The sequence below is a fragment of the Aquila chrysaetos genome, chromosome 3 (assembly GCF_900496995.4).
Source record: "Aquila chrysaetos chrysaetos chromosome 3, bAquChr1.4, whole genome shotgun sequence".
NCBI lineage: Eukaryota > Metazoa > Chordata > Aves > Accipitriformes > Accipitridae > Aquila > Aquila chrysaetos.
The window spans coordinates 2,560,630-2,577,443 of record NC_044006.1 but is presented as its reverse complement, the minus strand read 5'-3'; the positions used below and the strand labels follow the sequence as shown (position 1 = coordinate 2,577,443).

General features: G+C 50.2%; 1 protein-coding gene across 15 annotated transcripts in view; it reads right to left on the bottom strand.

The window, feature by feature from the left end:
- The window catches only part of KCNQ2 (potassium voltage-gated channel subfamily Q member 2), a 78,285-nt gene extending 69,127 nt beyond the window's left edge, over positions 1–9,158 (bottom strand). For all 15 annotated transcript variants that reach the window (XR_003922693.1, XR_003922694.1, XM_030009246.1 and 12 more), the window contains exon 1: positions 8,768–9,158. Coding sequence is in view for 13 of the 15 variants with exons in the window: in XM_030009246.1 (XP_029865106.1) it covers positions 8,768–9,063 (296 nt within the window). In the remaining 2 variants the exon portion in view is untranslated. The remainder of the gene's footprint in view (positions 1–8,767) is intronic.
- Between the last annotated feature and the right edge of the window lie 7,656 nt (positions 9,159–16,814).

Below are 16,814 nucleotides of genomic sequence, written 5' to 3'. Positions count from 1 at the left end.
CCATGTCCCGGGAAAGATGTGCCTTCATCCTCCCAGCCCAAAGTTAACTCCGCTGAGGTCCTCAGACTGGGGGATTTCCCACTAAAATAGACTGGCCCATGCCTCTGACTGTCTGCTCCAGCCAAAGCCAACCCCACTTTCTTTTGCAAACCCAAGGAGCATGAACGGAAACCAACCCACCAATTCAAAAGCAAATAAGAAGCTGGGAAAATACTGTTAAAAAGTGGAACAAAGATAACATTTACCAGCAGTCTCCCAACTACTACTTCATGCCTTTCATCTGTCTTGTCTGTTCAATACAATAAGTCCTTACAGCAGGGACTGGCTCTTTTTGGCTTGATGTACAGAACAGAAGCTTGTAGACTTCTATTTCCATTAGGGGTGCTTGCACACTGCTATAATATTAATGGAGTATTGTTTTCCCCTTGGTATTCATTTTAACTATTATTTGACTGAAGTTTTTCTTTTTCTTTCGCACCGCGAATTAGTTTTTCCAACCATATCAAACCAAAGTTGCAGCGAACACGCACAGCGGGTACCCAGACACAAGCTATTGCATTCACACAAGAGATGGAGAAGAGGTGTACGTGAGTCACCTTTGAGTCAGGATTTCTGCTAGCTTCTTTTTTTCCTGGGCATCATAATAACTTTATAGAGAGTGACAGCATATCTGTGGAAGCTGCTTTAGGATTGCCTGCCCTGCTGCGCTCATCCATTGCGGTGTGCGACAGCAGCTCAGCTATCGCCCCAGCCGTATTTTGCTTCGACACCCTCACCTCCCCGGGCTGGCAGAGCTCTAAACGAGAAAGCAGGACTTCCAGGCAGACCAGGGCTTGTTTACAAATGAGGCATTTGCGAATCCCTGGGAAATACCCTCCGGAAGGCAAAAATCTCTGCCTCTTTCAATCTTGCCCTGAAGAGACCAAGTGCCAGCCACGATAGACTCCTAGGATCCTCAGATGGAAAGCAGTCACCTCCTAACCCAAGCAGGGGCAGTCGTTCCCTCTGACCATGCCTGTCCTCTCGTTTCTTTGCCTGTCCCACCCTCCTGGGGAGGCATTAAAAGGAGGATCTCCGAATGAAGACGACTGACCACTGGGCACTCCCCTCTGAGAGCCTGAACACAACTGAAGCTGCTTAGGAACTATAATCAGTATTAATAAGGCTTGATTACCTTCTGATTTCCCCTGGGTCTTGGGTTGCAGGTCCACAAGATTTGATCAGGATTTGCTATAAAAGTTCCTTTCTCAAAACCGCTCCTCAAATACGGCTGAGTAAATATGGATCTCAGATCCTGGTCATCCCATTTCAATGTGGATCAGCCCCATCTCTCACCTTGACGTTACCTGGCAGGGTGTCCACAGGGTAAATTCTGGCTCTGAACATCCCAGTTCCTACAGGCTGTGGCAGGAGGTGGGAGATGCCTCAACTCACTCCAGTTTTCGGTTTGAAATTGTGCCAGGCTCTGTCTTCTCTCCTCATTGTCCAGACTCACCCCACCCAGCTTTCACCTAAGGTCTGCAAGGGAACTTACCCTCCTTCTGTCATCCACAGAGAGACATGGGCATCTCCAGACCTGCCCACTAAAGCCTACACTGAGGCTCCTATGGGATTTCTGCGAGGAACCCAGCAGGTATCTGGGCATCACCAGATTCAAGCTGAAAGCCCACTCCACCTACAATGTCTGGACATTGCACATTCTGAAACAAATCAAGTGACTGCTCAGTCACAAGGCTTGCAAAGCCAAGGCTGCTGCTGCACCCGGCAATCCAAGTGACTCTGATGGAGCTTTAAATCACCTCCCTACAGCAGCAAGCGCGAGAGGCGAGAAGATCTCGCAGGTCTTCTGCTCCCCACACCTTGGAAAAGGCTGCCCTTTGACATCCAATCCGCTCAAAAAAAGTCACTGGATGGATGCTTACAGACACCAAAGCTTTCCACACATCTAAAAAGCATGTTAAGAGTCTGGAGTGATGCCGAAGACAGGCCAGAGAGAGTTCTGGAGGAACGCTCCAGTTTCCCTCATTTATTGGGAGTTAGACAGTCAAGAAGCCCCGGGGCTGTAATAAAGCACCTCTCGCCATCCCAGCCAGTGACCTGTGTGAGATACTCCCCAAACAACACTATATGTAATTAATTCAGTGCTTTAGAATAAATGCACGACACCCCCAAAACACCTTCAATCTAAGTGTCATAGGAGGCTGCATTCGCAGTTTATCCAGGATAAGGCCAGGAGAACCGCATGGGGAGCTGAGGTGACTCGCAGCTTCAGTGAGCTGATCAAGTAAGATCAAGGATCACACAACTTGTTCTTACTGGGGAAAAAACCCAACATTTTTCTTTTAATCTGGGCGGATGGGCACATCCACCAAGGGACTACATTTAAAGACCTACTCCTCCGGTCCCGGTGGGGCCATCTTTTGCCATAGGTGAGTGTCAGAGTAGCCCAAGTGGTTTTGGCTTGCAACTCGATTAGGAGCCATTTAAACATCTGATGGTGAAGGACCCAGCTGCATCGGCCAAACCGCTGTGCCCAGTGTCCTTCTGCACTACCTGGTTTTGCCGCTGCATGCTCACTAGTCAAATCACCTTGCAACACAGCTCTCATCTAAATACATTCACGAAACTCAGTTTAGACCACCACGGTAACCTGGTTTTGCAATGTGGTTGCTTTTTGACCATTGGGGGCTAAAAACCATTGCATTATTCTGCAGCAATGCACATCTCTGTTGGAGACCTCCTCTCACTTTGATGCATTGGGAACCGGGGACATCACACCGACAGAGACAGGCTCAGGTTTGCCTGAGAAGCATGCCACAGACAAAGTTTAATCCTTTATAGGAACCACTCTCCATCTTTCTCAGCTCTCCTGTATCTACTCTACAGATTACATAGCACAAAAAGGGACTGGCATATCTCCCTGCCACCACAATTTAAAGAGGAATCTGTCCCTCAAGAACTAAGAAACCAGCTAAGCATTTGGACTACCTTAAAAGGGATTATGCAGGGCTAAGTGTTTGCTGCTTAAATCCCAGAAGCCAAATACCAAACTTAGGTGCTTTTTATCCTCATAAGCCTCACTGATGCCTGACAGGCAAACCTGCTCACCCTATCGCACCAAACAAATCGCAATGTGTCTCACCTCAAACATCCCCTCCTTCTGCTGTAACGCAAAAAAAAAAAAAAAAAAAAAAAAAAAAAAAAATCAAGAAATCTCATTTTTGCTAACTGCATCTCTTTAAGCAATGCCCATCTTCCCTTTAGTATAGGATTTGGGGCTTGCTTTTTGGGTTATTCCCTCTTATAATAAATAGAGCCATAGCAAGACTCATATGGTTGAGGTGTGCTGCAGCACAAAAAGGAGGTCATCCGGAGGATCAGCTTGTTTTTCATTTCCTTAATGTCAGTGTGGGGTGAATGTGACGACTGGAACGTGACACATTAAAGCGACTGAAATCAGGTTGCTCCCACCAAGCTCTGACTAAGCAGCTGGAGAGGAACTCGTGAGGCATCACACCGCGAAGGTCTCCCTGGTCCCCAGGGCCGACACAACCCTACGGCCGAGGGCATCAGAGCCGGAGGTCAAATCAGCAGGTCCCTTAAACTCGGCACATATGGGAGATCTGTATTGGCCCCTTTATCCCACATGTTTGACTAGGAGGTGGGGAGGAGAACCCAGGAGATCCCTGCACGTCACTGGTGGATGGGCTGAGTTTGGTGGCATCATACCTGTCAGCAATATCCCTGTCTAGGGGTGAGGGCTTGCCGTGAACCACCACCCCTCGGTGCTTGGGGGTGGATAAATGAGACTGTCAACCTGAATTTACCCCTAATTAGCAAATGCCGTAAAACAAGTATGAAAAAATGTAAGTGGAAAACAAAACAAAACAAGAGAGCTGCCTAAAAACCCAACCCAGGCAGCAGAAAAATGGCTGGGTGTTCCCAGAGTCATTCAATCTGATGAAAAAGATTATCTGGGAATGGATCTATATGAAATAACCATGTTTTCATCAGTCCCTGAGGAGCGAAGGGAGTCACAAAATTGGCCGCCTCTGCACTGAGAAAGCCCGGACCTTCAGGGAAGCAACTGCATCAACTCTCCATCCTCCCACCACGCCAGCTGTGGCCATGCCAGGATGCGGGCAGTGCAGAGAGGAGACTTTCTGGAGAGAGAGGTGGCTTCTGGCTGGGTTAAAAAGGGAAGAACAAATGGCATGGGGATGGCACAAAGAAATTTTAATAGAATTAGACAGGGAGGAAATGTTCTTCCTTATTATAATTTAAGTCCATGCACTTGCTTAATTAACTGAATGTATGGTGCACAGTATGCGGATAAAAAATGCACCCAAACTATTTTTAACGCAGTTAAAAAGACACATTAAGGTTGTAAATTCAAAGTAGGAAATGCAAGAATTGCATTGGTCCTGAGCACGCAGCTTTAAAAGTATCTGAATACAGGCTGTTTTCTTGCTACTGCCCCAAATCCAGCCCCCACCTCTTCGGCTCAGGGACCAAACATAAGCAGCTCACCCGGGGGATCGGGAAATGTGTCTCCAGACACATCAGCCTACGGGGATGCTCAGTGCAACTACCTTATGCTGGCACAGAACACAGCAATCCCTCCTGAAGTAAGATGGCAGGTAGGGATAAAAATCACTTTCAAGTATCACAGCCCCTCAAACCCAACACTACTGAGCACAGGACAGGTTACAATAACCAAGGTAAAAGGACTAGAGGAAAATAAAATATTTAAATTATTGAAAGAAATAAAGTGGAAAAATTTCAGAAGCAAAATGTCTCCCCGTGCAGAGAACTACCTCAAGATCTAAGTGCTGCTGCATCCCTCAAAAAGCCTGGCCTGCTATTTAGACATAGCTCAACTTTTCAAGATTCAGTTCAACCTTGAACAGAATGAGGCCACGTGCTGCACTGCTAAGGTTCTGTCAAAAAAAAAAAAAAGAGGAGGGGAGTGGGGGAAGAAAAGAAAGATGCTGAGAGAAATACTGGGAGAAGATGAGAGATAGGGGAGGTTCAGCCCTCCGGGAGCCAGAGTTCACCTCCAGCCACGCTCAAAAATGGGACCCACCAGGCTCAGCTGTCCATGGGGCTGTGCAAAATATATATATTATAGATAATCTGTATACACACAAAGCTCCCATGAGCAGGTCACCCAGTTGTGTCAGGGTAGGAAGAGCTATTAAGTATAAAAATGAATCACAACACAGAAATATAACATGGTGCATTTGCTCACAAAGGTAATAGCGCTTTTACAGAGGCAACATCTGAGATGAGACCACGTTAATGAGTTTGGGGCTGGGGGCTGCTCTGACTTTCCCTGGTTTCTTATGCATGAAATGGTGCAAAGAGGAATGAGCGACAAGAGTAAGAAGAGGTGGGAAAAGAAATCAGGTGGATTGGATCTAGGATGCAGCACTGGAAATAAATGCAACTTGCACGGGCATCTCAAGGCAGTGCATCAATCGCCCGGTGCAATACCAGCCTGGGAGATGGGCCTCTGCAGATAGGCATTTATCAGAGGTACTTACGCAGATGCGCCTCTTGTATTTATTAAAACATCTTCATGCTGGAAGAGTGTCTATAGTTTGTGTCTTGGCATTTGGGTGCAGGGAGGCTGCCTGAACAGCACAGCAGCCCCGAAGCAGCTCCACACCTAGAAATGCAGCTGGGTCTGTAAGCATCTCTACAAGCTAAAACCCAACCTTGCAGGGTCACAAACTCATTCACACTGGAAATAGGCCCTAAATCCTCATGCAAGAAAGTCCCTGTGAGTAGCAGGAGAAGAGAAATAGGGGTGCTGGCAGATGGGGTCAGGGGTGGAGGGGCTGAGTGGTGCACAGCCCGAGACAGCAGCAGGACAGGGCTCCCTCAGCCACAGCCTTCTTCAGGACTCCCACTCCTGCGGTATGAAGGCTAAAAAGGTGCTTTTGTGCTCAAGGCTTTGGCACAAAACGGGGGTTTGGGCAACAGGAGACAGCGTGACCCCAATAGCCCAGGTAGGGCACTGCGCCAGCCATCGGGACATCAGGGGTTGCTCCAGCAACCCCAGACAAACTTTATAACCTTGAGCCAGTCTCTTCAGCCTCCCATATCTTTGAATAAGCAGCCACTAAGCTTTTTATCTGTCCTGCCTCTCTGGATTACAGCCTTCTAGTTAGAAAAACCCAGGAAAGCCGCTCCCTGCCCCATTCAAACACAGACAGATCTAGCACAGGCCATGCCAGGCTCACCCAGGCAGCAAAGGGCTATAACTGGTGCATGGACTTCTTCTGGTGACTTTTTGTATGATGTTTACCATATCCTTCAGCTCTTTAAATAATATATTAGCAAACTGCCAAGGCTAAACCTATCATATGTATAGTTCGGAAAACTGGAGTCCATATAACTTCCCGATACACTGTAAAAAATTAATTATAGCCCTGATGCTTCACAGACACTGGTGCAATTACCACCTCAGCCCTGAATTCAGCCTCCATTTCCCGACGGGTGCACGGGTGGGGGTCAGAGGATGGTTTCGCAGTGGTTACATCTCCCAGCTGCTTGGGCATCCACCCCAAGGTGATCTAAGGGAGGCCACCCAGCTCCCAGCACATCCCAAACCAGTGGTTTCTAGTGGGAGGGCACAGCTCCATGTGGTGTCACGGCAGGTACAAGCGGAGTCACAAGCCCAGGAGAAATGCAGCTGCTTGGGCTGGGGGAGGAGACGCCGGGGGGGGGATGCAGCTATACATATACGCATATACATATACAGCTACACATATACAGCGAGACCCAAAGGGCACCCCAGCCTGGCACTGGGGACAGGGCATCCGCGGGGAAGTGAGCCCTGGCAGGAGGTCAGTTTAGGATGCCCTCGCTCCGGCTCCATGAGGATTACCGGCTGCCCAGGAAAATGCCACCGCAGAAAGCCAAACGGGTCAGAAGTTAAGACAAAGCAGCTGAAGAAGCCAAAGAAGCTTCTGAAGCCCTCACAGTCAGGGCTAGCCCTGCCGCTTGCCATTTGGTTTTCAGCCCCTTCCATCTCTGTCGTTGTCACCCCAGTGCCCCCAAGCTGGGGTCTCACCTGGATTTAACAGCACACAGCGCATGTTGCACACAACATCCCCCCGTCCTCGGCACACACACAGGCAAGCACCCAGCTCGCAACGTGAACGCTCGGCCCCTCCACACGATTCTGGAGGATTTTGCGACACAAACCACCCACAACTCCAGAGGATGGCCCTGAGCGTGGAAGATGCTCAGGACTCCCAGCGCCGGACTTCACACTCCTCATCGTCGCTGCAACTGAGCTCCAGAGATGCTCCCTCTTCTCCTCTCCCATTTCCCTGGGGGGATGAGCTCCCCGCAAGGACCCCAACTCGCTGCAGCGCACGACAAAGCTCCCGCTTCCACCCAGCCAGCATTTCACCTCTGACTGGACTCGCCAACATCTCCCTGGAAGGCCTCAATGTACAAAATGGCTGAGGACCAGAAAGCATATCCCAACACCTTTATCTGAGAATAGCGTAACAGCAAAAGGATGGGGGGGGGGGGGGGGGGGGGAACAACAACACAAAAGGCCCCAAAAAATCTTCTTGGCAGGGCTGCCAAAGGCCCTAACCATGCTGAAAAACACGCAAACAAAAAAACCCAAACACATCGGGACCAAGGGAACAAGCACCCCAGCCTGAGCCCAGGCCTGCAGAAGAGCCTGGTGGGACTGTGGAAAGTCCCAGAGGGAAGGGAGTTGCAGTAACACAGCAATTTATCTTGACCCTCCCTTTGCCATCCTCTGAACAACGGGAAGTCATCTGCTCTTCCCTATGCAGCAATGCCTTCAGATATGGCCATCTTTCTGCCAAACGGTGGGTCAGATGTGGCCATTTCTGGCTAAAAAACCGGGGTGGCAGAGGGGAAACGTGTACCCTGGGACTGCTCCTTTGTTTACCGCTCCATCGCTGTGCAGTCTGGAAGCCTCAGACACTGATTAGCATTTCTTTCTAGACACATCTCCAATACAGCCGCTTCCCAACCGGGGGACAAGAAATACCTCCAGAACCCAGCGCAGAGCCACAAAACCATCCCCCAGCCCCAAATCCTTTACAGCCACAAAGCAGCCAAAGATGGGGCTGGGGGAGAAGAAGCGCTGGGGGGGGAGGGGAGGGAAGGAGAGACAGTGCCTGAGCAGAGCTTTTTTGTTCCTTTGCTCTCAGCATTGCTATGGTGATTTCAAGCAAGACGGAGGAACAGTCCCTACCCATCACTCCCGCTGCTCCAGCCCCCTGCACCGACCGCAGGAGCGGGTGGGGATGGAGGGGGGGGACACAGGGGACCGGTGCATCGCACCTCTCCGGAGGAAGCCACCCCCCAGCTCTGCAGGGACAGCTTCTCCCCACCCACCCACCCACCCCCATCACCCCCCGCACCCCGGATTCCCTTCCCCACCGCCCCCCACCCGGCATCTCCACGCACACCCCATCCCCGGGCACCCACTGGGCCAGGGCGAGGGATGCAGCGGCGACCCGGCTGCTCCTGGAGGGGGGGACTGGTGGTGGTGGGGGGGGTCTCAGCCTCCCTCCGCTACCCCACAGCGTCCCCCCCCCGGGGCTCTCCAGGCAGCGCTGGTACCCGGCATCCCCTCCCTGCACCCGCTCTGCAGCTGGAGCATCCTTCCTCCTCGGCACGCATTTTGGGGGCTGGGGGTAGATCCGAACGGGGTGGTGGGGGGGTGTCTTTCCCGTCGGGTTTGCCCCCCACCCTTTATACTCACACGTATGCGTGGTAAATGAAAGCCCAGCCCCGCGGTCTCTCCAGCACATTGTAGAGGAAATTCTGCAGCTTGCGGTAAAAAGCATTCCTTTTAGGGGGCTTTCCACTGCCCGAGACCCCGGAGCGGGGCTTGCTGAGGATGCTGCCCCGTTTGGTGCTCTCGGAGCCGGCGATGAGGAGAGCTCCGTCCCGGCTAGAGTCCGGGGCTCCCGGATCCAACCCCACGAAGCCCACCTTAAGCTTCTTCTCAGCGGCGGGCCCCGGGTAAACGCCTCCGTTACGGGATTTTTGCACCATGGTGGCGACCGGGGGTAGAGGGGAGGGGGGTAAGGGGGAAAGGGTGAGGGGAAGGGGAAGGGGGGGGATGGCGGAGGGGCCGGGGCCGGCGGGGGGCTCCGCCCGCGCTCCCCGCCGCTGCTCCGCGCCCGGCGCAGGCGAAGCCGCAGGAACCGGCTGCAATCTGCTCCGCCAGCGCGGCCCCGCCCGCCGCCCTCCTCCCCCTTAACCCTTGGCCTTCCTCGGCATCCCCTTCTTAACAGCAAGTTCTCGCACTCCCCCCCCCCCCCCTCCACCCCAAAGGGAAAAAAAAAAAAAAAAAAAAAAAAAAAAAAGCAGGCTCTGGCTTCTCCACCCCCCCCCCCAAAAAAAAAAAAAAAAATCAGGATCTGGCATCGCCCCCCCCCCCCCCCCCAAAGCAGGCTCCGGCATCCCCCTCTCAAATCAAGGTCTGACATCTTTTCCCTATCCCCCCAAGCCAGGTTCCAGTGTCGCCTCCCAAAAATCAGGCTCTGGCATCCCCCGCAAAATCACCAAGCCCCATAGAAGGGCTGGGCACCAGCCGGCGATGGGATGCCCATCCCCGTGGCTTTCGACACGGTCCCGCTGGCAGCGGGCGCAGACATTGCTGCATGTTCACAGGAAGGACCCAAGTCCTCCGCATGCCCACTCAGCCACCAGAGCTGCCTAACCTCCCCGCACATCGCCTTGTGCAAAGCCATTCCCCTTGTCCACCCTTCCCCGAGGTCCAACCTGCCCTCTTAAGACTTGGAAGCCCAAATTCATCCTACTCCACACACTGAAACTCCACCGTTATGTGGTCACCAAGCTGCACAGAGACCAAGTTCCTAGGAAGTCCATCTCCAGGTGTGCTGACCCGAATCAGCTCTTTAACACACCCTGTTGGTTATGGTCCAGGATTACCATTTTCCCCCCATACACCATGGCTGGCTTCTGCCCCAAGGAATATTCCTCCTGACACACCTTCACAAGACTCAGGAGAAGACAGGTAGGCTGCAGAAGCCTGAGGTAAGGCAGAGGTACCTGCCCACACAATTATCCTCCCCAGAAAAGGGTCGTTGTAGTGCAATGGGAAGACCTGCAACCAAACAAAATAAAACCCAGGACCATCAACTCCTACTGCAGTGAATTTTCTACCCCTTGCAACCCAACAAGTCATGGATGATCTGCAAACTGCACACTTCTGCATGTTCTCTGTAAGTAAACAAGGCTTTAGGACAAGGGGTTTTTTATGTAAATAAAATTGCAAGCTCAGATGAGCTGCTTCTTTCAACACAAAGTACCTCTAGTAGGGAAGCAGAAAAATGGTTGCCCAAAGTTTCATGGCTGCAGAAACCAGCAGGGCTGTGTTTCAGTCTCCTCTCTAGCCAGGGGCAGCTGTTGGAAAACCAATCCTGCCACTCCATATTGTTGACGTGCTTTTCCTGAAGTCCATATTTAAACGAAAAAAATCGACATAACCTTCCAGAGTGCATTTCCCAAGTCCCAGCTTTTTGGTCCTCTCCTTATGCCTCAGGAGAATCCCAGCCACAACTAATGGACAAGAGGAGAATTGAGACTAAAACTGCTGCTGCTTACTCTCCAAATCCCACCATGTACATTAAGAGAAGAGCCAGTGTGGAGCAGCCCTACATTTTTATGAACAGTATGTTTCCTGTGACCCATATTCTCTCCAACACACGGCTAAACGACAAGTCATCTCTGCAAGGCAGGCAGAAAACTAAAGCTGCGTTAAATACTGGAAAAACAGATCTGCAAGTATGTCAGTGAATAAATTACTCAATTCAATGAGGGGCCATTCTATTCATTATTTGTGAACACTTGTAAGATCATTAGTGTTCTTTAATAGGGTAGCCAATTACAAATGTGCCTGGCACTAATGTACAAAGTGCATTATTATAGATCCAGCGACGCAGTCCAAAAGCAGGAAATATCCCCCTCCACAAAAAGGCCAACAACAAACAGAGGAAGCAATTTTCAATTAACAAATTCAAGATTACTAATGGTCTGTGAGCCCTAAAGAAGAATCTAAATTCATCACACTCCTCTTTGCCTAATTAGTTGGTCATTTGCAGTGTCACACTGCAGCACAGCTTTGGGTAGCATGTATCTCCGAGACCATCAAGTACAGGAGTGGGCCAAGGGAGGGGATGGCATTTCATCCCTCCCAAGCTGTGGATGGGCTGAGGAACGAGAAGGTGTGGTTGTACCAGCTGTCAGAGCTCGTTGCTTCCCTTGGGAGGGAGGTAAAACCTCAAAGACAAGCAAGGCCTTGTGAGCAAATGCCACCAAGGATGATCTCCTTACATGAACAGAGCAGTCCGTGGGAGGTGGAAAAGGCTTGAAACCATGGATGAAGACCCACTCTAGGCTCACCCTCCTTCTATTCTCTTCACCTTTGGCTCTTAGGGCATCTCTAACTCCTCCTCTACAGATAACATTTCATAGGTTGGCGCTGCGAGTTGTAGCTTTGCCTCAGGAGAGCGAGTCTGGGGTCCCTCCACCAAATCGCGCCGGGACCCCGAGCACATGGCTTCTCGCTTTCCTCGCCTGCGTGCCAGCCCGCCAGCTCCCGGGAGCTCTCCCTCGGTCCAGTTTGCGCAGCTGCAACCCTGAGAGGAGCAGCGGTCTCTTGGGAACAACTGGAATATAAACGCTAATCAAGCTGCGATGTCCTGCCACCGAGTCTGCAGCAGGTAATTTTGAAGATGAAGTCGGTTGTGTTGCTACTTCTGCTGAGGGGTGGAAGAAAAGACACAGCCACTAACAGCGTGCGAATTAATGAGGTGTATAAAAGCAGTACTGGGAAGGTGCTTTTATCTGATCCAAGGACATTATGTCTCCACAAACAAACAGAATTACTGAGTCAGTTCTTTGCTTTCAACACTACTGATGGCTTTAAAACACAAATACCGTGGCAGATAGCTTAGACCCTGAAGGTAAGATGAAATCTATCAAGCTGTGTTAAGATACAGAAAGTCCATGCTCTGTCCCTTGGCAATTTTTGAGACATAGTAAGAAATGACTGGTGTGAATTATGTAGAATGGCTCCAGGGTTAGATTTCTGTTTGAGACACTGAACCAGAGCCCTTTCTCCATGCCGACCCAGCTGGTGGTTTGTGTGAACCGTGCTACCCATAGCCTGGGCTTTGTCACTCACAGCTTTCTTCCAAAGCTATTTTCAAAGCCTAAAGCAGATGGCTTTATCTCCCCTTGTACAGGAGGCTACACCATCCCAGCAAAACTAACCTGCCAAGGGAAAAGGCGTGAACAGCTCGGTCTTTCTGCACCCAGCGTCCACCCATCTCCCTCCTCTGCTTCAGCTACCCCTCACCTCTCACCACCCCATCCTCTTCTCTGAGCAGCAAACAGTCCCCAAGAGCCCATGGTTATTGATTAGCCATGGGTCTTCACTGCTTGGCTAACAAGGACTCTTTCCAACACATGCCAAGCCATTTTTGGTTTTTAAACAGGAGCCCTGACCCGAGACAGAGGTTGGTTCAGGCAAGGAACTCAATGTGGAAGGTGATGCTTCTCCAGCATTAAGGTTTGAGCCCACAGGGGGAAATGCTGTAAGAATGAAATTCTTGTGCGTAAACAGAGAAACCTGCAGGTTTCCAAAGGAGAAAGGTGACCGTGACAAGGGGATACGTACTTCTGGCTAAAGCATAAGGCAATGCTCAGCAAAGGCTTCATCACTGGGTATGGGGAGATTTGGGCACAGCTGCAGAGAACTTGTAGGGTGGTGGAAAAGGAATTGTTTAGATAAGTGCATGATAAAATAAACTGAAAGGACCCTGCTTGCCACTGCTGTCATCTGAACCATAAAAAAAAATGGGGCTTTAGTGAGAGACAAATTGGCTGAATAAGCTTAAATTAGATTGAAGACCCATGCCGTCTTTATGGGATCGAGGAAGGGACTGAAAGCACATTATAAATCTAGAATTGCTCAGGACACTGCATTAACAGCAGGTGCAGTAGTATTATCTCACTGATCTGAAAAATCTCCTTCCTGGAGCTACCCATGACTTGGCCTGAGCCTTCTACTGTGGGCAACGCGGGGTCTGCAGCCTCCTGCTGCCACCCGAGGGGACGGTCACTCCAGCCCTTGGGGCCGCGGCAACCAAGACCGGAGAAGATGACACTGGTGCACAAGGACCACCTCGAGAGCACGAGGGTTTCAAACTGGGCACAGGGCAAAGAGCAAAGGCCTTTCTTGGCACGCAGTTTCAACCACAGTATCGCCACTGATTTTTTTTAAATTTTTTTTTTTTTAATAGCCTAAAATGAAGATGCACCAGATGGTTGTCCAGTTTCAATCAAATCTGACACTAATCAGCCTCAATGATAATTAAATTTGTGTCAATTTTCATGAAAACTAGAAGCCTAGTGAGAGGCAGAGGCTCCCTAATGAGTCTTCCTTCCCCCTCCAAAGGGGATCCTGAAGTGTAATCTCATCTTTATTAGACACCAGAGTAGTTGCCCATGAGAAGACCACCCCTCCCAGCCACTAACACCCTTCAATCAGAATTTGCAACCAACACACCAATAAGAAGCCAGGCTTCCTTCATCCTGGTGCTGACAGAGCTACTTATTTTATATTACATATTTACTAGATGCAAAATTTCTGCACCACCATCCATCTTTCTGTCCTGTTCTTAGACAGCACCTACCTCATTAGAGGCTGCTCCAGCAAAACCCAGGACAAATCGTGCTGTATCAGATCAGCTTGAGCTGCAGCTGGAAGTGTCTGACTGCACGAACAGAAATCTCCCCAAGTTGCACTGAATTAACCAGGAAGGGAGACACACGCACTCCCTTCTCAACTAGAAAGTTTATGTTTCTCCTTTCTAAGAGTGATTAAACTTGCCGAGGTCTAAATATTCATTTGTGCTGTAGAGGCGTGACTTAAAGAAAACCAGTTACTGGAGGGAACAGCTACTTGACTGGGCACATGGAAGGAGAAGCAATGGGAAAAAAGTAAAGCTCGGGTGAATTCTGTTGAGTTAAACTGGGTTACACTCAGAGCATCCATAAATCTAAAAATAAAGCCCCTTGATCACACAGGGACCAGCACCGTCCCCATTTCCCCTGGCACCTTGTGACCACTCTGCTTCTGACCCACTCAGCCCCCCACAGATCCTTCCCCTGGCAAATTTCCCACCGACCAGGTCTTCTTCCCCATCTCTACTCTACATGTTTCCTTCATTAGCCTCCAGCTCTGTCTCTTGCCCTAGCCTCCTTTGAGACCACGCGCAATTCCCTTTCTTCATTTATATTGTTACCTTGAAGGTATTTTTAGCCTGTGACCATGCTGCCCCTGAGCCTTCCTTTTCCTAGGGTGTAAATTTAGCGCTCTCAGTCATTCCTCACGTCTCCCAGCACTCACCTTCTTCCTCCTGACCTCCTTGGTTTTCTGCCTCCTCCTGTACCTGCAAGGACCAAAGCCACACGACTCAAATTGCTGTCACCTCTGTGCTCTCAGACCTCATTCCCTGTGACAAGGCTGCTCCAGGACCTCTCCCCCAACCCTAGGGCCACCACAAGCTCCTTGGGGCTGACCCCTCAGAGATGTGGATTGACTTAGAAGACTTCCCATCAGCAGCCCCCTTCCAGTTTCTCCCAACCAGTGTTTTGCTCTTTACAACATACAGCTTTAGAGCAATAAAACTAACCTGGTTATGCGTGGGAGCTCTTCCAGCCTTGCCAGGTCTCAGGAGTTTAGGATCCAGCTCAGAACCGACTCCGCTCCCAGTAAAGCGCCTCCCAGGACCATAACTGCATCCTGGCTGGGACCCAGTCCCACAAAGCCCATTAGGTGCTTTGTTCCCATTCAAGCACCTGCCTCCCACCAACTTCAAAGCTGAATTGAAACCTGCATGAATATTTAGGAACTGGAGGTTGTCACCAGAAAGAAAAAAAAAAAGCCCATACTGAAATAGCTAACAACTCTGACACATCTTATCTGAGAGAAGAACAGTACAGGAGCACAGCAGATTGCTCTGGGCTCTATTCTGTTGGAGGGGGTGAGGGGGAACGAACTAAAATAAATAGGCTCCAAATGGTCCCAGGTGTCCTGGGTTAGAAGGGGAGGGACCTTCCAGAGCTGGGCTCCATCCCACCTCAGTAGGCTGCTGTGCGGATAAAAGGGGGTTTAGGGAGTAGGGTGGGAGATGCTGGTGTGGCATTTCTGTTTTGTTGGTGTTACAGCACTTGGGGAGTTGTGCTGGGTCCGTGGGAGTCTTTGGAGGAGATGAGCCCATCCTGCCCCAGGGGTGGGTCAGCCCTTGGGGAAGAGCAGGGAAATGGGGGCAATGTCCTTGTTGGGAGGGTCCCTGCAAGCAAGAGGGGGCAGCGTGGGGAATGATGTTACCTCTGGCTTTAGAGATGCAACAGCTCCAAACCTGTATGGAGAAAAAAAATTATTTTCTTTGTTGCAAACTCTTTTTTCCTGGTTTTTGGGTTTGTTTTTTTTTTCTTCCTGAAATATCAAAATCTCTAGGTTTGGCAAGGAAGACAACCAAACCCAATCCCTAAAATACTGAAAATTTTTAATGCTGGTAATTTTATCTTTTCATTATTGGAAGAGAGATTAAAAAAACCCTTCCGAATGTAAAAATCTGCTTTTCAATTTTTTCTTTTTGAAAATGTTAAAGAGGGAAGATTAGGTTTTGGTTTTAAGAGGGTTGATTTTCATCTGTGTTTCAGGCTAAAAAATGCAAGTATTCCGCTGGGAAACTGCCAGGCAGACCTGGCTGTCTCCATGCTCCTGCCTCTGTCACAGCATACAATGTGGTATATGCAAAGAAAAACTCTTGAAGTAGCTAAGTTCATAGTTTTTCTGCACCATGAGCTTTTGCTGCAGGCGTGCTTCAGTCGTTCAGCCTGGACACCTGGGAAATCAAGAGAACATGAAGGGACAAGGGTTTATGATTTATTTATCTTTAACCTGAGGTCCTAAGGAAAGCTGGTGTATGTGCATCTGCCTCTCTCTTCCCTCCTTTAATAACTGCAGAGCTTATGGGCAATTTTTGCCTTAGTTCATTAAAGGTAGGGGGCAAATTCCAGATGATTGCTACAAGTGTAAATATGTGATCAGAGAGAGGACAGAAATTCTGAAATCTCCCCACTGAGGGAGATGGTGATGCACGCATACAACTTCTCAAAACGCAAATCCATGGGAAACTGGACCCCTCTGTTCTCCTGTTCATGAAACTGCTTCTTTGTGGGCTCCTTTTGGATCCCGTGTGGGGAGCACTGGAGAGGCAGCGAGACTCTGCTAAACATCTCAGTGCCTGGGTATTTGACAGGGCAGGCAGGACCGAGCCGGCGGGGCAGATTCCCGCGGGCAAAGCCGATGCTGTGTCTGTAGGATGACATTTCCTCACTTCCAGGCTTATTTTCATGCAGCCCCCGTTTTGTTTTTGCAGCTTTATCTTGCTCACGCTGGTCCAAAGGATGTTCCTGTCCTCTGGGCATCCGGATGCTCTGGCTGTACCCGCAAAACGTCTCATTCAGCATCTCTGCGTACTTGCCTGTGCGTGCAGAGAGCGGGCAGAGCAGGGGAGGGTGGTTTTAAAAATGAGCTGTGTTTGTAGCCTGACAGGGAGCTGTGGGCTGGCAATGGCTCAGCTGCCTAGGCCACCCTGCAAGAGGCACTTCACCTCCACCTGAGGATGCGGTCAGCCTCAGCCACCCCTCCCTGTCCCCCCTCTCCCGCACATTTCCCACGGTCCCCATGGAGATCTATG